This window comes from Haliotis cracherodii, unplaced genomic scaffold, assembly GCF_022045235.1.
Source record: "Haliotis cracherodii isolate W230 unplaced genomic scaffold, xgHalCrac1.p SCAF_18, whole genome shotgun sequence".
NCBI classification, from domain to species: domain Eukaryota; kingdom Metazoa; phylum Mollusca; class Gastropoda; order Lepetellida; family Haliotidae; genus Haliotis; species Haliotis cracherodii.
The window spans coordinates 9,909,445-9,934,955 of NW_027266273.1; the positions used below are offsets into that span (position 1 = coordinate 9,909,445).

The window sequence follows — 25,511 nt, forward strand, 5'->3', positions numbered from 1 at the left end:
CCCCGGTATCAGCGTTCTAAGGAAAGAGTGAGCGAGTGAGATGGGTGAACGCCGCTGAGTGAGTGAGTGAGTGAGTGAGTGAGTGCATAAGCCAGCTATCCCCAAATGAAGATTTGTTCTGGTGTCACATTTAGCATATAGCGCATTATGAGAAAAGGTGGTAATGGTATTTGAAGTATTATCGTGGGTTATAAAACATGATATCATTAATTCTATACCTTAGATATCAGTAAGAGTTTGGTGTGATTGAAGTTCATAATATCAAACTGTCGACAGGTCCATTTGGACATAATGGGTTTCATATTGCTGTGTGTCTTGAACTGTTGATCAGTCAATTGTTGTTCCCTCGCCAATACTTGAACGAACAGACTACACTACTAGTGAATGAGTATGGTTTTACGCCGCTTTTAGCAATATTCAAAGAATATCACGACGGGGGACACCACAAATGGGCTTCACACATTGTACCTATACCCGGGAATCGAACCCTCGCGTGACGAGCGAACGCTTTAATCAGTAGGCTATCCGACCGCCCCGAACGCCGCTAAGAACAATTCACTTATATCATCTAAAGCGCTCGGTACCTTAGTCGGACTACGTCAAGTTCCAAAATGTAGGTTTATGTCCTAATTAATGTTAATTTCGTACACATCTACAATCGATTAAACGTATCACCTTTTTTACAAGGTTTTTATGCAACAATTTTGAAAACAAACGTCAGTTGTAGTTTCTCCAATTACATTGCAAAAATCTGTCAAATTTGCTGGTGTCCAAGATTTTGAGTTGGGTCAGGTTCTGTTTTCAGTAAGACGCCAATACAGAGACAAAGCGAAGTGTCAGAAGTTTTTCAATCTGAGGTATAGGTACAATCTCGTACAATATTAGTCTATATTCCAGATAAGCAATTGACTTGCCTTTGCATGTGTTTGTTTGTGACGGATGTCACAGGTGGGGCAGGATCCGCTCGCCTTTCCGTGAACACCTGGTGGCATCGCGGTCTCACAGCGATTCATAAACACATTCTCATGATATAGTCGGAATGGTAAAATCGGCTATGCTTTTAGTAGAGATTTTTGCGTTTATTTCCACGCGGCGCTATTCTCTACCACTGCTGCAGTCGCCAGCATTGTGTCAATCCTGCTAATGTACCATGTTGTCGGGCCATAACCCAAATCTTATTTTGTATCGTCATAAACTAGTCTGACCCTTTGATCTCAGACTAGTATTAGGACCTGTGAAGATCCGGGGTAGAACAGGTCTTCAGCAACCCATTCCTGCCGTAAAAGGCGACTAGCGGGATCGATTGGTCAGACTCGCTGACTTGGTTGACGCATTTCATCGATCCCAATTGCTCATGATATTAATCACTGGATTGTCTGGTCCAGATTTGATATTTACAGACCACCGTCATATGGGTGGAATATTGCTGAGTGCGGCGTTAAAGAACAAACAAACAAACAAAACATAGTCATTATGTATCCTGTATATATTTCCACGAAAGATCATTGATAAATGTTGAACAATATTTGTGATATAAAATAATAGCGATATTCAAATTGTGGCAACTGAAATCGACCGGTTTGATAAATTTCCGGCGGGTTACGGACTAATGTAACGGTATGTACATGTAAGAGTTATGTTTGCAAAGACAGGGTTTCCTGATTAACGGGATCCGGACAAACATGGCCCTCTTTGATCTCAGGGTTACGATGCTGTTATGACATTGGCACTGCATCTAATTTTAACCAGTTAAGTTGTCTTTAAAGAACGTTGTTTGGGTCATATTAGCAAGCATGTACACATGTTATACAAATATGGTTAATGTCTTGTCTGGTATTGTTTGTCCAACTTCAACAAGACGGAAGAGAAAGTAGGTTGGCTGTGCGAGGTAATGTAAGAGACACAAATAGTGGGTGTTGTCTACTGACGATTCATCAGAAATTGGCATATTTAGGGAATGATCTCATGAATAATATTAAATAACTGAATGTGCGTGTTGAAACGTCATGTCTCGCTCCTAGGAGATGACATATCCACGCTCACCTTGGCTGCATTGTAGAACACAGATATGTTGCACTTGGCAGCATCGAGTTGCCATTCGTCCGGGCACTCTGCAGACGAAGCGGTTTGTTATGCGATGCTTTTAAGAATGTACCTAGAAACAGGGTTTACAAAAAACAGAAGTAGCTATTTGTTGTGGTCTTATGTTCGTGTACAGGCAAAAGTAATGCCAATAAAGCAATTAAATTGGACAGATATCATTTTTTTTATTCATAAACAATTTCTACTAAAGCAGAGTCAATTGTACGATTCCGACCTTATGCTGACCATGTGTCTATGAATCACATTCAAGTAGTGACGGGGGGCACGGGTGGCCCAGTCGTCTAAGGCGCCGCGATTCGCTGTGCAGAGTTGCGTCCCCTGGACACGCCAGAAACCTATGATTGTGGGTTCGAATCCCGGTTCGCCCCAATTATGTTTCTAGGTTTGTCAGCACCATACCCGTGCTCGTGGGTTTCACCGAAGTGGTAAACGTCTTAGACCTGCATCACTTCGGGCTTTCCTCCCACATTAAGCTGACACGCCGTGATATAACTGGAATAATGTTAAAAGCGGCGGTAAACCCAACTCACTCACTCACTCACTCAAGTAGTGACGATAAGAGGTGTTCGTAAAAAGGTGAGCATATCCTGCACCACCTGTGGCACCCGTCACAAATACATGTAAAAGGAAATCAGCTGTTCACTCCCTCCAAAAACACTGAACATATAATACAAGTCATTATAGGGAATTACATCGGACTTCATTTTGTTGCTGATGCGTCAAATTTGATAATGTCCTCCACATGTCTGACAAGTTGGGACAAAGACCGCCACTGAACTAACACTTCTTTCATTTATGCATGACAAAGCCTTTCATTCAAACACGGTAAGGTTTACACTGTAATTACTTATATTGGTCTTCTTTCATACACATACACACACACACACACACGCGCGCGCGCGCGCGCACGCACGCACGCACGCATGCGCACACACACGTGCATGCACGTCGCTATATAAGAGCAATAATCTCTGACGCGACATTTGACCTCTATTTCACCTTCGCCTCACCGCCTGGTGACCTTCATTGATTCACTGATAGAATAAGTTAATATTTCAAATATAACATGATATAGATATATTGTTGTATTTGTTTTATTTCACCATAAGAAAACATACGTTTAATCATAAATTGCATAGGAAAGGCATACCATCATGACAATATTAAATTTGTTATTAATCTTGAATCTTACGGAGACGAAAGGAACATTATAAAGTTGAATTCAAGGGATGACAATGAAGTTGTTGATGATGGTGGTGATGATGTTGAAGATAACGATGATGGTTTGGTCAGTATGTGCATCCAAACATTTCAGCTTCCAATAGTGATCGTGTCCAAAGCTGTTACACCAGTAGTGTGAGTCTCCATATGTTAGCATGGAGTCGATGGAGCCAGGAGTGTGTTCAGGACCAGTGTTGTGGCACAACACATCAATGTTGTCAGTGACGCGTGTGTTGTTGTGGCAGCTGCTCTAATCTCAGAAGTGTCCGAGTCAATCCTCACCGAACCTCCTGGAAAAAAAACCCAAAAATTGTTTTTCACGTCTTCATATTAATGAGACACCAAGGGACGTAACTCTTGCTAGAGTAGTTTTTCTGTCTAATCCAGGCTTCTGTCTGAATAAATTGTGTGTTTTTTACAGAGAAAACCTGTCTCAAACAAAACTCCACCACACCACCACTCCACCCGACCCCACGACTACAAAATGGCTGGTCTCTTACAATATTGCGTGTTCACATCAGGTTAGGTCTTTCAATAAATAAAAACGATAAAGCCCTTTCCATATTCATAACACATCACTCCATTGTAAGATTCAAACTATATCATAAGTATGTCTTTGTGAATCACTATCAAAGTGTGGTACCAGGTATCGCAAAAGGTGAATATATCCTGCGCCCGTCAAAAACACATGTCAAGGCAAGTCAATTGTTTACCTAAAAATAAACCGGGAACACATGGTACATAGTGACCCCGAGCCGACCAGTCCTTGTCTTAGCCCCTTAATGCCGCGCGCTTGACATGGTAACAACAGGTACCTTTATTAACGTCTTTTGGTATGACGCGGCCGGGGATCGAACCCCGGACCTTCCGCTCTTCCGCGGACGCTCTACCACTAGACCACGGAGGCGGTCTTTGAAATAAGGAATTGCAACGGACATAATGTTTGGCACAGATGTCCTCACATGGCCGTATTAAGGGTTGTATACAATGAGTTATATGGCACACCGCATCCAAATTTGATACATCTGACCAGTAATGACAACACAACAATTCACTATAAATAACGGCCCGCCACCGTAGTCTAGTGGTAGAGCGTCCGCGTCATACCAAAAGACGTTAAAAAAGGTACTTGTTGTTACCCTGTCAAGCGCTCGGCATTAAGGGGGGTTAAGGACTGGCATTATAAATCGGTATCAGTCCGGACTAGTACAAGCAGCCACACACACACACACACACGTGCATGCACGTCGTTATATAAGTGCAATAATTTTGGACGCGACGTTAAACCCCATTTCACCTCACCTCACCTCTATACATAACGTGAGTACCCACCGAGCGTGAAATACACATCCGGGCTCATCTTGCCATCACCACCGCGACTGTAGCCGAACACTCGTAGCCTGTACAGGAAGTTTGCAGACACCCCGTAGATCACCACCTCCGACGTCTTTCCGGCCTTGGTGTCGCGAGCTGTTCGGATGTCGTCGGTAGCAGCCCAGTGGCGCACCTAACAGATAAATAAATATCCACTGAAGCCAAAGAAAACTACACACTTAGAGTACAATGAAATATTTGCTGTACTACAATAGAAACAAAACACTCAAATAAAACGTGTTTATTACTGAACGCATGATAGGCGCATTCGTAACCAACTCGAGACAAGCCTTCGTGTAGGCTACAGAACAATGCGAGTGGTGACGAATGACAATAGATGTACCGATGTGACATCTTTGACCCGGGTTGTAATATGCACAAAGTATCACACTGCTGGTCGTAATATTCGATTTCTTTGTTAGGTAGCCATGCTCTGAGCTTGGCTCATGGCGTGATGAGGATCGTCACTGATAATTTCAGTCACGGGTTTGCCTCGTCCAGACTCGTTTATTTACAGTACGCGTACGCTAGATGACATATTAATGACCGCGCCCTGAACGACATTCACTTACTCACGCAAACATGATCTCATGACAAACTAAATTTATTTAAAATACCAAATCAACTGTGATCATATTTCTTATTTACCACGTTGGAGTGTCCTACAAGAGTAATTCATTTCTTACTCCTTGAAGGTACAAAATGCAGTGGTATTTATAATTATATGGACTGCACATAGAGATCGGAGTCAGAATTGGTCTTCAGCAACCCATGCTTGTCGTAAGAGGCGACTAACGGGTCGGGTGGTCAGGCTTGCTGACTTAGTTGATGCCTGTCATCGTGTCCCAATAGCGTACATTGGTGCTCATGCTCTATCACTGGATTGTCTGGTCTACACTCGATTATTTACAGACTGCCGTCATATAGCTGGAATATTGCTGAGTGCGGCGTTAAACAACAACAACAACAATAATGAACATAAAACTCTGTGGTCTTTTTGAGAATTTTATTTTTTATATTTAAAATCCAAACGCATTCAAATTCCATATGTAGTCTTTGCAAATGTTATGGTTATTTATTTCATCCCATATAGTGTTAGGTTCATCAAGAAAGATATGGTGTGAGTCCCCATGATACTTATCATCACAAAACCATTCAAACGGTAGCATGTGGGTTCGAATCCCGGGTCGCTCCGATAATGTTTCTAGGTTTGGCAGCACCATATCCGTACTCGTCAGTTTCACCAAAGTGGTAAACGTCTGAGACCTGCATCACTTTAGGTTTTCTTCCCACATCAAGCTGACACACAGTGATATAACTGGGTACTGTTAAAAGTGGCATTAAACCTAACTCACTCTCAGACTCAAACGCGGTCTATCTTTGTCAGGTTTGTTGCGAGATGACTGATCTATCTGGAAAACCATTATACCACCTACAGCCCATGTCAAGTCTTTGAAAGACATTTAGAAGTGATACACATTAGGGAGAGAATTTATGGTCGTAAACCTTCTTATTATGAGGAACACAACGTTTCGGAGAATATACATACTCCTTCATCAGGTGAAGGAATAAGTATATACTCCGAGACGTTGTCTTCCTCATAATAAGAAAGTTTACATCCATAAATTCTCTTCCTTAAAGTCCATATGGTCATAAACGTTATTAGTTTCCAGTTATCAATATATCCATATGCCAGTATTGTCATAGCGACTGATTTGGGACAACCACTGTCGGAAGAACATTTGATTCCAAGGGCTAGTTACCCTGTAGCCATGACATGTATATGTCTCCATACGTTAATTGCCAGAGCAACGTCATTGTCTCTTTGTCTATCCATTGTTGTTAATTACTATATATTTGTTATCATTACACCACCACCACCACCACCACAACAACAACAACAATAACAACAGCAACAACAACTGTTAGTCAGCTTGGTATTCCGAGTGCTGGTGTGGGGACGACCTCGAACAGGATGTGCCGCTCGTAGGAAACGTCCTGAGGTTGAGCTGGAGCTTCGTCCACCTCATGTATGCCTGAGCTGGAAGGTCCGTGCATTGCTGTGTTTGTGTTGTCAGAGCAGGCATTCCGCTCATTGTGTATTTGTTGTTTATTGTTTATATGTTGTGCATAAAACGTTCCTGGGCAACGATGCCGATTTTGTCCTTGATTTCCCCAAGAGCTAATTCCCCGTCAACATGCACGTTGACAATATGTACAATGTCATGCAGATTCTACCTTGTAGCCTATCAGGGGTTCCTCGTACGTGGTCGTTGAAATCCCCCTCCAGGAAACACGAACACTGTCCGGACCGTGTGAGAAGATGTAGACCTCCGTCGGGTAGAGCTGTGGCGCTGAAACCACAATACTGTTGAATAGTGTACATCTTTTAGCAATAGTCCACTGATATCAGGGAGGGGGGCATCACAGATCGGCTTGAAATATTGTACCTATCTCGGGTCACATTTGTCTACCCCGGGTCATCGGCGTGACGAGTGAATGCTTCAACCACGAGACTACCCCACCGCACTGAAACACCAGCAGGCAGCTTATACAAGTATATGTCCAAGTGATTTAAATCATAGACGCTGACCACTTTGCCGAAACCCGCGAGCCTGGATACGGTGCTGACAAATCTGGAAACATATTAATCAGGCCGAACCAGGATACGAATCCACGCTTATAGCTCTCTGGGCGGAGAATTGAGACTTTCGCCGACTAGATTGCGCCCCTCTCTTCTCTGCATTCGTGTTAGGGCCGACAGTAATTTTATGGATGGGAGGGCGTAGCCCAATACTTACGATACCCCCACGTGCTCTGTCTGTACACTTCACTCACTGGCCCCATGCCCCCTGTGTTGACCACCTGTACGTCAAATATGTACCAGCTGTACGGTTCAAGCCCGATGACCAATCCTGACGAAATCTGACCAATGAGGCCTAGAGTATTGGCGAACGGTTCCTCCTCCATAGTTTGGTAATTGATCTGGTTGAATGACATCAAATCATTATCAATTCCTGGATACGCAATTCGACGAATATCGGTTTGAAAATTAAAATGTCAAATTTCGTTCCTTGTGCTGATATGTTTTAACTTACAGTATTCAACATTATCTCATTCTCTACAGTGATTCGTTTAGTTTTAAGATAAATCATTATCAAAATATAGCAAATCAACCTGTCTTCATAAATTATTCTAATAAATCGTCAATGAATATGACTGGTACGGACGTCGACAAAAACGTCAGACAGAGCACACATACAGTAACTACGGTTACAACGAACTCAATGTGACCACTAATTTTAGCTCGTCATAACCGTAGTTCGTTATAAGCATACATACGGCATATATACAGCAAATGGTCGGGACAAATAAAATAAGTTCGTTGTATCCGTCACTTCGTTATAAGTGTGTTCGTTATAAACATGTATATATACGGTGAATTTAAGAAATAAACGCACATTGTAGCCAAAAACTTTTCCTTTCATGACTTCTCGCGTATTCGGGACCATGGACCACGTGACGTTGATGGCAGTAGCGTTGTGTTGGAAGGCATATATGTTCCCCGGCACACCTACTGGCACTGCAAGGGGAAACATAATGTTACGTCTTATTTGAAATCAACCTTTGGCGAATAATGAAATATCTGTCCACATGTATATGGTCCGGGTCCCTTGTATGTATTCAAGCGAGTGAGTGAGTTGGGTTTAACGCCGCTTGAACAGTATTCTGGTTATATCACAGCGTGTTGTCTTATTATAGGAGTGAGTGAGTGAGTTGGGTTTAACACCGCTTTTAACAGTATTCCAGTTATATCACGGCCTGTCAGCTTAATGTGGGAGGAAAGCCGGAAGTGATGCAGGTCTCAGACGTTTACCACTTCGGTGAAACCCACGAGCACGGGTATGGTGCTGACAAACCTAGAAACATAATCGGGGCGAACCGGGATTCGAAGCCACAATCATAGGTTTCTGGCATGCCCAGGGGACGCAACTCTGCACAGCAAATTGCGGCGCCTCAGACGACTAGGCCACCCGTGCCCCCTCTTATTGTAGGAGGAAAGCCCGAAGTGATGCAGGTCTCAGACGTTTACCACTTATGTGAAACACACGAGCACAGATATATTCCTAGAAACATAATCGGAGTTAAAGAGGATTCGAACCCACGATGGCAGGTTTCTGTCGGGTTCAAGGGGCGAAATTCTGCACAGCGAGATTGCGGCGCCTTAGTTTAATTGGCCACTTCCGATTTGATCTAATCGCTTGAATTAAACCACATAAGATCATCTTCTCGAGGCAAGGGAGTTAACTTGACATAAGATTTGTTGCAAGATTAAAGTCATTGAAATATGTTTTTACTGATTCTTATACTCTCTGTGGGGCGGTCGGGTAGCCTGGTGATTAAAGCGTTCGCTCGTCACGCCAAAGACGGGCCGGTTTCGATTCCCGACATGGGTACAGCGAGTGAATGCCATGTCTGGTGTTTACGGCCGTGATATTGCTGGAATATTGCTAATAGCGGCGTAAAACTTCATTCACTCACTGACTATAATCTCTGTGTTCACAAAACGTCAGTAGACATATGGCGGAAGCACTTACTGTCCTCTGCAGAATAGATGACACTCACAGATGAATTGGGACCTTGACCTTTCTCATTGATTCCCTGAACCTTGACCTCGTACAGACTGTAGAAGAGTGCCTGACCTACTGTCTCCACATACTTCGTCTCCTCAGCACCAACGTTTGCCTGTAGTCAGAAAGTAATTATTAACGCACAATCTGACTTAATGCATTGAAATATGAAGAGGTCAAGGAAGCACGGTTTGTGTGAGGACAGCTCCGAATGGCTAAGGTCCTGCACTAGAGTAGTTAAACAACAAACAAACAAACAGATACCATGCCGCAGTATAAAAATTAATAACCCACTCACAGTACAGTACATTGACTTCGAGCCGACCAGTCCTTGTTTCATCCCCTCAACGCCCAGCGCCAGTCAGGGTGACAACAAGTATCATACAGTAAACTACGGTTATAACGAACTCAAAGGGACTACTAATTTTAGTTCGTAATAACCGTAGTTCGTCAGAAGTACATATTCAGCATGACTACAACAATTAGTCGGGACCAAAAAGTAATTTCGTTATATCCGTTAGTTCGTTATAAGCGTGTTCGTTAAAACCGTAGTTTACTGTATTTAAAAAGTATTTTGGCCACCGGACTTCTGCTCTCCGGGTTGACTGGTATTGGTTCCTATTTGCACGTGTAATCGTTATTTAAATGTAATGCTTTATATTTAATATTTCACTGCGTCCAATGATGTGTTTAAAAGTGAAACAATAATAGTAAAATATTGTAAGGACTACCGTCGCCCAACGATCCGTGCCCTGGGGTCGCCAGTAGACTATGTAACTAAATCCTGGCCCTCCATGATCCCCAGTTTGAAGAGGCTGAGGAAGAGAAATATTCACGGCTGAGTGAACTGTACATTCCCACATACATGTATATACTGATGGAAACAAATAAGGGAACAATGAAAACTATAGGGAAATAAGCTTTACTGTCAGTACATTTGATAGCGCGCATACAAATTCAACACTTGTCAGAATCAAATGTTGGGATATGTTTGTGTGCTATTAGTTTCCAGGCTGGGAACCCATGATAGCGTATCAGTTTGCTGTCTGAAACTAAGTGTTCCCTTATTGATTTCCATCAGTATATATTTAACATTCCAGAAACGGTTGCCAACACTACCATGGGAAACCACTGTTGCAAACGCCCGATCGCAGTTCTAAACAATTACAGGGTAACAACGTTCAGGTCAACTGTGGTCCCTACAAGTTCGTATTAGGTCATTGCAATTATAATGTTTCACTTACACACCAGGGCCCCGCTACACAAAGTGATAGTACCGCTACGACTGTCGTAAGTCTATGTTCAAGTACGTGAGTTACTGTCGCCTTAGCGCTAAAATCGCTTTGTGGAGCTTGGCCCTGGTACACATTAAAACTGCATATTCGCTCTGGACGCTCCATTTAATGCGCGCGCGTGCGTGCGTGCGTGTGTGTGTGTGTGTGTGTGCGCGTGCGTGTGCGTGTTTGTGTATTCGGGAGTGTGCATGTGTTTGAGTGCGAGTGTGTGTGCATGTATGTGCGTGTATGCGTGTATGCGTGTGCATGTGTGTATATGTGTGCGTGTGTGTATATGTGTGCGTGTGATGGGTGTATACATGTATGTGTGCGTACATGTTTGTGTATGATTTGTGTAAGTGCATATTTGTGCATGTTTGCGTATGTGTGTGCGTGTGTGTATATGTGTGCGTGTGTGTATATGTGTGCGTGTGTGTATATGTGTTCGTGTGTGCATGTCTGTGCGTGTGTGTATATGAGTGCGTGTATATGTGTGCGTGTGTGCATGCGTGTACGTGCGCGGGTAGGTGTATAAAGGTATGTGTGCGTGCATGTTTGTGTATGTGCGTGTGTATGTATGTGAGTTTATGTGTGTGTGTGTTTGTGTGTATGTGTATGTGTTTGTGTGTGTATATGTGTGCGTGTGTACATGTGTGTGTGCGTGAGTGAGTGAGTGTGTGTGTGTGTGTGTGTGTGGACATAGACATTGGTTTCCACCACTCCCATCAAGACCAATAGTGGCAACATCATATCATCAGCATCTTCAGCATAATTTACCTCAGTTGCACTAAATACATTGCTAAAACTAATTGAATTAACTCAATGAAAGTACAAAATGTTCAAACCATTCTGCAAAACAAAATATTTCCTGGGAAGGTATTTCACATGTTTACTTCACTGCAGGAAGATAATCATATAAATATAACTGTGGATGTTAACGATTATGTGCCTTTGTTATTTATTTGTCTCTCATAATGTTGGAGCAAGTCAAATAAGAATGTTCTGAAAAGATCTTGCTACTGGATCATCTTGTAACGACTCTATTAACATCAAACTTGTGGTTTGTTTCGGTAAACAGTATACATGCATCAATAACTGTAACCAACTCTTCCTTATGGCACCACCCATCCGTCAACATCCGTTTTAACAAAGCTTGATAATCGTTCATAAATATATTCTTGTATTATATCCAAGGGTTATAAGATTATGTGGCTTCGTCTAGAAGAAATGCTATGTAGAATTATTGTCAAAATTATGATTGAAAATGATTTGTAGATTGAATGCATATTTTCTATCAAACACATTTTCTCTTGGGATTTGAACAATAAATAGTCTAGGTACCTCCCAGGTGATTGTGAGATCCCCCACGCTTCCTCCTCCCCCTCCCACCTTCTCTGGGGGCAGTGCTGGTGGAGCTGTAGGGGTCTGGAACACATCTGGATACAGATCGCAAGACGATGATGATGATGATGATGATGATGATGATGATAGGCACGAAAAGGTTTATATTATCAAACGGACCCAAATCTGGACGAGAGTTTGTTACATCCGCCAGTTTGTCATGAGCGTGTTCGTTATAAACGTAGTTTACTGTAACCGTATTTTAATCTCATATTTCAGCACTGATGAGGTTACAAGCCTATAGTACATTTCTTGACGACCGGTAGTGACGCCATTCAACATATCAATGAAGAGTTTTACACTTTCTGTCGAGTAGATGAGATGCATGACATAAATATACACTTTTAAATAAGTTCAACATTAGAACCAAGCCAAACACTAGGAAATAAGTAATGTCCCGAACTTCTATGCATGTATAACCTTTGGACAACTGCCTAATGGTACCAATGCTATGTTGAAATCAAAGATGCCATCGTTATCTGCTGGAAGGTTGAAACGAAAACTATGTCTCTCCAGATGGTCGCAAACACTATCATATAATGTAACGAAGCAGTAGAGGCAATTTACAGGATATGGGAATTAATATATATATAGATATATATATATATATATATAGATATATATATAGTTATAGTTATAGTTATATATATATAGTTATATATATATATAGTCATATATATATATATAACGATTAGCAAGAAAAAACATTTCTATGGGCATAACACATCTCTACTAAAAGCATAGTCGATTATACAATTCCTACACCAATACTTTATTATATACTTCAGTGTGAAAGACTGAGGTTTATGAAGTTGAGAAAAGTGATATTTTTTCAGTGCAGTGAACACAACACTTGATATTTCACTTCAGTGAACATAACACTTTGAAGGAACTATTGTCCCCCTTTATCGTAATGTCAAGCCCGAACATAAACGGTTGACGTCCTATTTATGTTACTTCCCCATTGACAAGGCAAAATAATGACGGATGGCCATTTAATTTGCTACTTGACCAGCGTGCATTCTTTCGCTTCCAAAAGCGGTATCCTAGTTTTTCAAAAATATTTTTTTTAAAGTTGATTTTGTATATTATCCAATCGAAATGTATGATAAAGTATTTTCGTGACCCTTAATATCTTTTGATACTTTTGTTTATAGTTTTTAGGATTTTGCAAACAGGAAACTACTTTTTATGTCGCAGATATATGTATAGATATAAAATAAATAGGATATTCCACGTGTCTCGTGAAATATCATGTTTCTCTCATCTCGTGACAGGGGAAAAGGAGATATATCCCTTTCCCCCGTCACCCCATGAGAGAAACGTGATATTTCACTCGACACTTGAAATATCCTCTATATATCACAAGCATGTATTTATGAATTACTACCAAAAAGTGACGATACCAGGTGTTCGTAAAATCTGAGCGTATCATGCCCCACAGGTGTAACCCATCACAAACACATGAAAAGGCAAGTCAATACTATGGAACATTTACAAAATATGTCATTACATAAATGACTTTGATCAGAAAGTTAATACATGATCCCATCCTTAAAAGTAATCTAAGAATTTTAAAACTAAAAAAACATTTTTTGGGAAATATACACGAGGCGGTAAGGGTGTGAGGTTTTACAGGTATATCGGTAAGTTGAGGTGTATTCTTCCACGATATGTATCAATGTAATTTTTTCATGCTCGATGTATCGGGTGATTTCAAATTGGGATTTTTAGTAAGTGCTTAATGTTATATACTTGCCAAATGTCTTCGCTGACCAGGAGCAAGCATCCAGGGCCCCAAGATGACTGCGTTTGTATTGACTGAGTAAACATTATGTTGTACATGATTGTTCCATTAATGAACTTCAGTTCATACCTTAATGATTCAGATTACTTCTGAATTAAAAAAATAGAATCTTACACTATATCGTGATACGTATCGCAATACGCCCTTGTGCATTGCAAAACATATTGTGATACACTTTAAACCTCCAAAACCCATCCCTACAAGGCGGTGCTTTGTTTTATGTCAGGTGTATGTACAGCACATTATTATGAACATGCCTACCTGACGCGGAACTATGTGGACCGACGCCGAAGAAATTAGTTGCCTTTATCCTAAACTGGTAGCCAGTGCCTGGTTTGAGTCCTCCAACCTCGTACCTCCGCTTGTTCCTCCCTTGGACGATTGTTGCCCTATCGGGAATATCTGGTAATACAAACAACACCTATACTGTCTACCCGGTATGGGTATTCTGTAATATTCTCACAAGAATACCAACAACGACTGAACGAAAAGGAAGCGCCATGTTAAAATACGAGTTGGTAGACATAGATCTGATGCGTGTGGTAATGGTGGGCGCTACACATGCTCGGAACGATCCCATATATTTTGTAGGTAGTTTGCCCTTGTAGGCAGGACACTCGCGAAATACAGTGAACTACGGTTATAACGAACTCAAAGGGACCACTAATTGTAGTGATTGAACGCTTCGACCACTAGGCTACCCAACCGTCCCAATAATAGTTTCAATATTAAATCCAATACATTTGAAGGGTACCCGTGCAGATCCGGGTGAGAATTGATCTTCAGAAAACCATGTTTGTCGCAAGAGACGACTAATGGGATTGGGAGGTCAGGCTAGCTGACCTGGTTGACGCATGTCGTATCCCAGTATCTGTAGATCGATGCTCATGATGTCAATCACTGGATTGTCTATTCACACTCGATTATTTATAGACCGCCGTCATACAGCTGGAATATTGCTCAGTGCGGCGTTAAAGAACAATAAACAAACAGTGTATCAATTTTAGAGCATACGCGTCAGTCATATATGTTGTTCCAGAATTGGCGTTCATTCGAAAAATAAATGTTACAATGTCCCATATCGTGTATTTCATTTCAATACAAAATGTTGCAATGATCGAACAAACATGCGGAGACAGATCAGGCCGTTTTGAACATCACATACTTCCAACTTGAAGGATCCAGCTCGGGTCAAAGTTTGTAGACACTTCCACCGCGTATGAGATGATATTCCGTCCATTCTCCGACCCTGTTGTCCACCACAGCACCATGGAGTGATGGGTGGTCAGGACAGACTCCACAAATACCCCAGATGGCTCTCCAGGAGGTCCTGCAGGCAAAGAAGAACATTCCAGGAACTGCAGGAATGATAACAACTGCTGATATGACTAAGATCATCATTTTTGTTTTTTTCATAAACATTCTCAAACAACGACTCTTTTAGCACGGACATTGTGGTACAGAAATTGAAGATAATACTTCTGTTTAAGGCTATCGATAGTTTGTAATCCACGTAAGGATTTCGTTCAATTCAAATATTTGACAGATGTTATAAATAATGCTCTTTTCGTAACCTTGCCTTATATGGGTTATGTGTATTCCTCATATTTTTAGGTATAACATTTGAATGAAGTCCTTGTTGGACACTGACAGGCGCTGACATTAACTTGTATCCCAGGTTGGACCTGAACCCGTACTAAGGCCACACTACCAGTACTGTCGTATTGAAACTGAAACCGTATGTGGCCCCCAACCCATTATATGTCCGCACTACCAGTACTGTCGCATTGAAAGTGAAACCCAATGGGACCCGCAACCAATACAAGGCCACACTACCAGTACTGTCGTATTGAAACGGAAACCCAATGGGACCCGCAACCAATACAAGGCCACACTACCAGTACTGTCGTATTGAAACTGAAACCCAATGGGACCCGCAACCAATACAAGGCCGCACTACCAGTACTGTCGTATTGAAAGTGAAACCCAATGGGACCCGCAACCAATACAAGGCCTCACTACCAGTACTGTCGTATTGAAACTGAAACCCAATGGGACCTGCAACCAATACAAGGCCACACTACCAGTACTGTCGTATCGAAACCTCATGGGATGGTCTTTTCTGATCACAATTATTCCATTTGCTTCGGCTTAAAATATGTTCTTCTCATATGCTGTTATGTAACTATGTAGCGCAAGGCTACTGTGGTTGCTATTTTCGTTCATTTTTTGTTAGAATTGGATCTCGACTGTTATACAACTGATATTAGATTAGTAATTACTGTCGAATGAAGATGATTGCTTTTAAGCTGCATTTAGGAATATCCCATATCACGACGGATGACTAAAAATAAGAAGCACATTGTACCCAGAGGTACAGTTTCTTAGGAAATGAAACCCAGGCTTTCGGCGTAAACAGTGAACGCCTTAACCACTGGGCTATCCCGTCGCCTCTCCTTGTGGACATGAAGGTAAACAAACAAGGAAACATCAAGGACATACCTAGAACCGTCAGTGTGGCCTCTCTGCTGACTCTCTCGAAAGCTGTCTTCGCCAGGCACTCATACTCTCCACCAAATCGTGCCTGTGCCCCGATAATATACAGGCCGTTAAACGTGCCCTGCAGTCCCTGAAATACATAGCATGTGCCACTGAGGTGAGGTGGTGAGGTGAAATGGGGTTTAACATCGCGTCCAAGGTCATTGGACTTATATAGCGACGTGTATGTACGTGTGTGAGTGACTGCTTGCACTAGTCCGGGCTGATGCAGATTTCTAGTGCTAGCCCACTGAGATATCGTACCGCAGTTTAACATTGATACCCCACTCAGACACAGTATACTGACTCCGAGCCAGTTTTAGTCCCTTTTTCCCGAGCGCCAGACAACAATGTAATACATATTCCTGACGTAACATACATGGCCGACAACATTGTAATACATATTCATGAAGTATTCCTGAAGTAACATGCGAGGCAGACAACATTGTAATACAAATTCCTGACGTAACATACGAGGCAGACAACATACGTATTCCTGAAGTAACATGCGAGGCAGACCATATTGTAATAAATATTCCTGAAGTAACATACGAGGCAGAAAACATTGTAATACATCTTCCTGAAGTAACATACGAGGCAGACAGCATTGTAATAAATATTCCTGGCGTAACATACGAGGCAGACAACATTGTAATACATCTTCCTGAAGTAACATACGAGGCAGACAGCATTGTAATACATATTCCTGGCGTAACATACGAGGCAGAAAACATTGTAATACATATTCCTGACGTACCATACGAAGCAGACAACATTGTAATACATATTCCTGACGTACCATACGTGGCAGACAACATTGTAATACAAATTCCTGACGTAACATACGAGGCAGACAACATTGTAATGCATATTTCTGAAGTAACATACGAAGCAGACAACATTCAATACTAATTACTCAGCAATATTACAGCTTTATGACGGATAATTGAGTCCAGTGATTAACACCATGAACATCGATCTACGCAAATGGAATACGAAGACATGTATCAACCAATTCAGCTAGCCTGACCACCCGATCCCGTTAATCGCCACTTATAAGCATGGGTTGCTGAAGATTATTTCGAATCCGGGACCTTCACAGGTCTATTACTAACATGCGAGGCAGACCATATTGTAATAAATATTCCTGAAGTAACATACGAGGCAGAAAACATTGTAATACATCTTCCTGAAGTAACATACGAGGCAGACAGCATTGTAATAAATATTCCTGGCGTAACATACGAGGCAGACAACATTGTAATACATCTTCCTGAAGTAACATACGAGGCAGACAGCATTGTAATACATATTCCTGGCGTAACATACGAGGCAGAAAACATTGTAATACATATTCCTGACGTACCATACGAAGCAGACAACATTGTAATACATATTCCTGACGTACCATACGTGGCAGACAACATTGTAATACAAATTCCTGACGTAACATACGAGGCAGACAACATTGTAATGCATATTTCTGAAGTAACATACGAAGCAGACAACATTCAATACTAATTACTCAGCAATATTACAGCTTTATGACGGATAATTGAGTCCAGTGATTAACACCATGAACATCGATCTACGCAAATGGAATACGAAGACATGTATCAACCAATTCAGCTAGCCTGACCACCCGATCCCGTTAATCGCCACTTATAAGCATGGGTTGCTGAAGATTATTTCGAATCCGGGACCTTCACAGGTCTATTACTACACTGATACGGCATGTGCGTTTGATTTGCCGTATTTGGGCATTTATGCGGCATGAACGTTTGATTTGCCGTATTTGGGCATGTATGCGGCATGTGCGTTTGATTTGCCGTATTTGGGCATGTATACGGCATTGATCTTAATAATATGAGGTAAAATCTCTTGAAGTACTGAATGTTTTTCAAAATGTGTTTGACATACGAGTTCGAAGTGAGGATCGTTGAAGTTGACAGGTTTTCCCTGGAAGTGCCAGTCGTACACCATCTCCACGTCCTCTTGGTGGGACGCCTGGCACATCAGGAACGCCGTGTTGTTGACGACAACCTGTGTCGGCGACGGTGCGTTCGTGATGGTCAACCCGGCTGGGAAAGGCAGGACATAGGTATCACAGATTAATTCAATATTATGGCCTTAACATGTCATTGTCCCATACAAAATTAACATATTTTTCCAAATAAACCTTCTCATACAGATGCCATAAAGGTGAGTGAACGGACATGTTTGTTCGTCGGTTGAGACATTTTTCACATCACAAATCACTAATGTGTGTCATATAGTAAGGGGAGATTTATATAATTAATGACTCATTATGATCTCGGTTTTTTAAAAGAACAGACTGAAGAGTGCGGTTTTACGCCGTTTTGAACAGTATTTCTGTTATATCACGGCGTGTCATCCTTACTCCGGGAAGATGGTCCGAATGATGGTTGGTTGGTTGCTTTGTTGTTTAACGCCGCACTCAGCAATATTCCAGCTATATGACGGCGGTCTGCAAATAATCGAGTCTGGACCAGACAATCCAGTGATTGATATCATGAGCATCGATCCAGATTGATGGGATAGATGACATGTATCAACCAAGTCAGCTAGCCTGATCACCCGATCCCTTAAGTCGCATTTTACGACAAGCATAGTCGCCTTTTACGGCAAGCATGGGTTGCTGAAGACCTATTCTACCCCGGATCTTCACGGGTCTGGTCCGAATGATGCAGGTTCAGGCGTTTAATATTTTGCTGCACAGACATGGTGCTGAGAAACAAAAAATCGGGACGAATCTGAACGCGTATCTGCAAGTAGTGGCACTTAAGGTCACTGGACCACTTGTGCCACCTGTGAGTGGGGGGGGTGGATGAGTGAGTGAGTGAGTGGGTGGGTGGGTGAGTGAGTGAGTGAGTGAGTGAGTGAGTGAGTGAGTGAGTGAGAGTGGGTCGAGTGAGTAGGTGTCTGGTTGAGTGTGTTAATGGGTTAGTGGGTGAGTTGGCGAGTGGGCGAGTGAGAGGGTTCACTTGGTTGGGGGTTTGGCTCTGACAATGGGTTTTTGGCTGGGATGGTTCCGGCAAATTTCAAATTAATACGTAAATCACATCCACATAACACTGTGACCAATGAACTATACAAACTGAACAGAACTTCTACATACTTATTACGGTCAGTTGACCTGAGCTGGTAGCCGAGCCATACACATTCTGTGCAGTGCAGTCATAGCGCCCACTGTCGGATAACTGGCCAGGGGAGATAAACAGGTTCCCGTTCTTCAACTTCCGGACACGTGATGTTGAATCCCCGTCAGGAAGGTTAAGGTCACTCCCATCTTTGGCCCAATTGTACGTGGGGAATGGCGCAGCCTCCGGGTTACAGATGATTGTCACGTTGCCCCCCACAGACCCCATAATAGTGGGTTCAAGGGGATGCTTCACGAAGGAGGGTGCAAAGGCTGAGGTCATATAATTACAAATGCATTTGTTAGATTCGTACATTCACAACAATGGCAGCCATTGTTTTCTTCAAGGATTTGGTACGATCTATTATGACTGTAACAAAAATTAATGCTTGAATAGGGATGCTATTTGACAATGAGCTCTGTTTAAATTCAAAATGTTAAATGATTTAATAGATATATTCATGTCAATGCACTCTTAACCCCTTGTCACTGTACCGCCATTTCATATATGATAAACTAGCGGGCAAAAGAAATACCACCAAATAAATAATGGTCGTCAGTTTTCAACAAATTTGCCAAACAGCACGAACACAGTTGGGAACACATAGCACGAATGCAACTTACCTATTCCCTTTGAACATGTGCACGTGCTTCACATGATTCGCGATAAAAGTGAATTTAATAACTAAAAAATACAAAATGTGCACAAAGTTACCCGTATGAAATTCTGGTATAAAACCTGAGCAGGATTGTACTCTCTCATCACATGAAATCGTTTAAAACAACGAACATGCCTCGACTAACCGCAGAGCAGAGGGAGAGAGCCATCGGTATGTTGCAAATGGGAGCGACACAAGAGCATGTTGCCAGGATCATGGGCTGATTCAAGTGCACCATCGCCAGACTTGTCACACGTCACAGGCAAACTGGCCGAGGAGGGGAAGACCCAAGGTCACGACCCTACAGGAAGACCGGAACATACGGGTGCTTGACCTAAGGTCCAGATTCCTAACTGTGACGTCATCATCTGCAAACTGCCTTGGACGACCAGTCAGCAGAAGGACCGTTGCTAGACGACTCCGCCTCTATGGTCTCCGCGCCTATCGACCATTCAAGGGCATGACGTTAACGTTTCTACACCTACATCAGGGACTGAGATGGGCCAGGACTGTACATCAGTGGCAGCAGAGAAACACATCTGGTCATCATCGACGGAAATCTCACTGCACGTCGTTACATTGATGAGGTTTTGCGGCCTGTGGTACTGCCTTTCCTGCAACGCAACCCACGGTCGATGTTTCAACAGGACAACGCCACCCCTCACACAGCTCGAGTCACTAGCGACTTTCTGAACGCCAACAGCGTGACCCATAGAGCACATCTGGGACAATTGCCCTGCTGGAAGAATGGCATAGGGTCCCTACCCAGGATGCCAGGAGACTCGTGTAGTCAATTCGACGTCGTGTTAGGGCCTGTATCGTTGCCGGAGGGGGTCACATCCGATACTAAGCCACGTGTGTAGCACGGGACTATAAAAGAGATCGACGTCGATTCTGCGGGTGTGATCGAATACTGGACAGTGCACCCAGCAAGATAAACGTGTCTGCAGAACGTTTTGTACATGGTTTTTGATCTTGTCATTTTCAAATACCGTTTTTGAATAATTGTTTTCTTATAATCAGACGTCAACTGTAACTAAATATTGCGTCTGTTTTGTTTTAGACCAGAAACTTGTTTGGTGACATTTCTTTTGCCCGTTTGTTTACATGTATCTATCATGTACTTTGGCCTGTAACCTTTATAATGAATTAAACTAACTACCTTTACATACGTGCATAAATAAAAGGAAAAGTATTTTTCAATTAGAAAATAATTTACAGCAAATGTTGCATAACAGTATATTCCACTCACCGAGGACCCTGAGTTGACCACTGCTGTAGGCCACACCATGAATATTTGTAGCCGAGCACTGGTACATGTCACTGTGTCTCTGCGGGTCGAGGGAGTTGATGGTGAGGATATTGCCCGAGATGGTGACGTCCCCGGGAACAGAGTTCAAGGGTTGGCCGTTCTTGAGCCACCTGTAGGTTGGGTTGGGTACAGCCCGGGCGTCACAGCGCCAGGTGAGTTTACTGTTGATGTCGGCGTGCTGGTCCCGGAGTGGGTAGATGAAGTACGGGATAGCTAGATCACAGAGTGAGTGAGTGAGTGAGTGAGTGAGTGAGTGAGTGAGTGAGTGAGTGAGTGAGTGAGTGAGTGAGTGAGTGAGTGAGTGAGTGAGTGAGTGAGTGAGTGAGTGAGTGAGTGAGTGAGTGAGTTGGGTTTTTCCAGTTCTATCTCGGAGTGTCAGCTTAATGTGTTGGGGTGGGGGTGGGGGAGCCCGAAGTGATGCAGGTCTTAGTCTTAGACGTTTACCAGTTCGGTGAAACCCACGAGCACGGGTATAGTGCTGACAAACCTAGAAACATAATCGGGGCGAACCTGGATTCGAACCCTCATGGGCCACCCGTGCCCCCTAGACTACAGAGAAAACATGTGTTGGTGGCTGCTAACCAGAACCAAAATACACACATGTATAGGCGATCACAGTTCCATGACTTGTGTATGTCTGTGTTACAGTGGACCGCCTCCGTGGTCTAGTGGTAGAGCGTCCGCCCGGAGAGCGGAAGGTCCGGGGTTCGATCCCCGGCCGCGTCATACCAAAAGACGTTAAAAGATGGTACTTGTTGTTACCCTGTCTGTCGCTCGGCATTAAGGGGCTAAAACAAGGACTGGTCGGCTCGGAGCCACACACACACGTGCATGCACGTCGTTATATAAGTGCAATAATCTTGGACGCGACCTTAAACCCCATTTCACCTCACCTGTTTTACAGTGAGTGAGTGAATGTTGTTTAACGCCGCAGTGAGTCTAGCTATATTACATTGGCCTGTAAATAGTCAAATCTGGACCAGTAAACCAGTATCTAGAAGCATGAACAATATACGAGTACGAAAGCATTACATTAGCCAGGTCATAGGGCTTTAGCACCCGGTCTCTTGCCCTGACTCAAAATGCAATGTTAAAGAATGTGTTTTACGATTGTCGCAGTGCTACGAGCGCTTTGTTGCGAGCAGGCAATAAATGGTATCTAGGTCTGTAAACAATCGAGTCTGGACCAGACAAACAAAAGATTGACATCATGAGCATCGATCCACGCAATTGCGATACGATGACATGCCAAGTCAGCTAGCCTGACCACCCGATCCCGTTAGTCGCCCCTTACAACAAGCATAGTCACCTTTTACGGCAAGCATAATTCTACCCTGCATCTTCACGGGTCCGAGAAATCACATGTTAATGGCATCTTAACACGGCGTAAACATTTAACCTTCTTCACAAATTAATGTACTCTTCATCAATCATAATCAGAGCTAAAAAAGGACATTTAAACTTCAAGTTGTACCTTCGACCTTCAGATAGAAGGACTTCTGATCACTTCCGGACGAACCTCGTTTGGCATGACACGTGTAATTCCCAGCATCCTCCAGCTGGACATTATCGATATACAAGATCCGGTTGTGATCATCCAGCACAGTGGAAAGAGGCATCGGTAATCCACCCTCACGCTGCCAGGAGTATGCGATAGGCATCCTGAACAAACACGATTCCATATTGCTACAAAATCTCATTGCTGACAACGAAATCTGGTTCAAGATAAAGGCGACTTGGGAGTTGCATTACCTTGTACTTAGAATTAACGATTTGCAGTCTAAAAAGGTGGGTCAGGTTCCATCTTTTCGCAACACCTGGTATCATCACTATTTGAGAGTATTTCACAAGCACATGCTCATGATATAGTCGGAATGGTACAATCTTCTTAGCAGAGATTTCTTAGGAATATGGAAAGGGTTCTGTCGTGAAAGTGATAAAGGCCCTTTTTCTCATGATCTGCATGATGTATGAACTTAGCAATACACAACTGCCCATATGAATTAGAATAAGACTTTGTTCAGCTCAACATCAGGATGTTTTGGACTTATGACACCAATTTGAAAAGGACTATAATCTCTCAAAATAGCGGTTTTTAAAAAACGTTTTTTCTCTTTGACATTTGAATACGAGCAAGTCTTTGACCCAAGTTAATTCTGTGAGGAGATGAAGATAAAGGCAGTACTCAAACAGAGTGAGGCCTTATTTTGGGTCATGGTCTGGCTCGAAGTCTTTTTGGATTTATTTGTTTTACCAATAATCTGATCAAGTGAAAAGTCCAACACTTACAAATGTTAAAAAGACAAAAAAAATGGCTAGTTGTCACCCAATTGAACAGGTTCGATAATGTCCATGCCAATATATCACAGTTTTCCATGCATTAAATCTTTTAATTTCCAGTTGGCCAAATTGTGATTCCCGGTTCGCCCCGATTATTTTTCTAGGTTTGTCAGCACCATACCCGTGCTCGTGGGTTTCAACGAAGTAGTAAACGTCTAAGACCTGCATCACTTCGGGCTTTCCTCTCACATTAAGCTGACACGCCGTGATATAACTGGAATAATGTTAAAAGCGGCGTTAAACCCAACTCACTCTCTCTAAATGCATATAAAGACATGTTATGTACATGCAGTTAGTGGAATAGGCGGAGTCGACCCGAGTGGATAATAATATTGATAAATCAGCATGATACCCGTGCTTAGTGGTACATTTCTATGACCTGTCTTCCGTTGTGCAATCACATGAATGAAACACTACGTGATATACATGACATACTGTCATCCCCAACTCAGTCGCTCACTCACGAGTTGGAAATGTCAAACGTCAACGCCGAAAAATGTCATAATGTCATAATGTCATAATCGAATAGCTACATAATGTTCATTTGAAAAACATGCTCACGTTCCATAAGCTAAGCACTCAAGACGGACCCTTTGCCCTCGCTTGGGAAGACGTGGGAAGGATGCCACGAAGTCATTGGCTATTTCCGGACCCCAGTCTGTTGATACTGAAAGAAATGTAAATGCACCAATATGTGTAACCAGTTATTGAAGAGTATGAACATACATACAGAAGAAACATTAAATGCAAACTGTATAGAAGGGAGGGAGGGTTTTACGCCGCTTTTAGCAATATTCCAGCAATATCACGGCGGGGGGACACAAGAAATTGGCTTCCCACTGTACCAATGTGGGGAATCGAACCCGGGTATTCGGCGTGACGAGTGTAGGCCTTAACTACTAGGCTACCCAACCGCCCCGCAAACTGTATAGAATATAGGTGAGGTGTGGCGATGTGAAATTGGGTTTAAAGTCTCGTTCAAGATTTTTTTACTTATATAGTGCGGTCATGCGGCTGATTGAGCCTGATGTTTTAGTGCTCCACAACTGAAAAATCATTCTGCAGTTTATAATGACGTCACAAAGGAATGACGCCACCGGCTATAATTGTTTACCCTCTTGGTTTCTGGACACTGTTTATACAATACAGAATACATTACCTTGTTACCACAGCTTATATTAAAGTATATAAACTATTGATGGTATTGCATTCAAGTGTGTATCAAACTGATATGACAAAATTCACGTATTATGGATCCCTCACCTTCGCTTGAGCCAAACAAACATTCACACACACACACACACACACACACACACACACACACACACACACACACACACACACACACACACACACACACACACACACACGGCACACACACACACACACACACGGCACACACACACACACACACACACACACACACACACACACACACACACACACACACACACACACACACACACACACACACAAGCCCCGTGATGATCCGGGATAGAATAGGTCTTCAGCAACTCATGTTAACTTGGTTGCTGCAAATCATCGTATCTCAGTTGTGTACATCATTGCTCATGATGTCATTTACTGGATTGTCATATAGCTGGAATATTGTAGTGCGGCGTTAAACAACAACGATCAACGATCCTGCCCATTTGTTCACTGGTTAATTATCTTTGTTCTTTGACTGCGAG

General features: G+C 42.6%; 1 protein-coding gene across 1 annotated transcript in view; it reads right to left on the bottom strand.

Moving 5' to 3' along the window:
• Nucleotides 1-3,474: 3,474 nt before the first annotated feature.
• LOC139465247 (contactin-like) overlaps nucleotides 3,475-25,511 on the bottom strand; it is a 41,404-nt gene continuing 19,367 nt past the window's right edge. The window contains exons 9-24 of the mRNA XM_071246923.1: nucleotides 24,382-24,487; nucleotides 22,955-23,142; nucleotides 21,421-21,693; nucleotides 19,489-19,782; nucleotides 18,270-18,430; nucleotides 16,314-16,440; nucleotides 14,977-15,141; nucleotides 14,073-14,213; nucleotides 11,945-12,039; nucleotides 10,061-10,144; nucleotides 9,297-9,444; nucleotides 8,160-8,281; nucleotides 7,500-7,683; nucleotides 6,937-7,052; nucleotides 4,657-4,831; nucleotides 3,475-3,614 (exon numbers count right to left, since the gene is read on the bottom strand). Of these exons, the coding sequence (XP_071103024.1) occupies nucleotides 3,475-3,614; nucleotides 4,657-4,831; nucleotides 6,937-7,052; nucleotides 7,500-7,683; nucleotides 8,160-8,281; nucleotides 9,297-9,444; nucleotides 10,061-10,144; nucleotides 11,945-12,039; nucleotides 14,073-14,213; nucleotides 14,977-15,141; nucleotides 16,314-16,440; nucleotides 18,270-18,430; nucleotides 19,489-19,782; nucleotides 21,421-21,693; nucleotides 22,955-23,142; nucleotides 24,382-24,487 (2,519 nt within the window). The remainder of the gene's footprint in view (nucleotides 3,615-4,656; nucleotides 4,832-6,936; nucleotides 7,053-7,499; nucleotides 7,684-8,159; nucleotides 8,282-9,296; nucleotides 9,445-10,060; nucleotides 10,145-11,944; nucleotides 12,040-14,072; nucleotides 14,214-14,976; nucleotides 15,142-16,313; nucleotides 16,441-18,269; nucleotides 18,431-19,488; nucleotides 19,783-21,420; nucleotides 21,694-22,954; nucleotides 23,143-24,381; nucleotides 24,488-25,511) is intronic.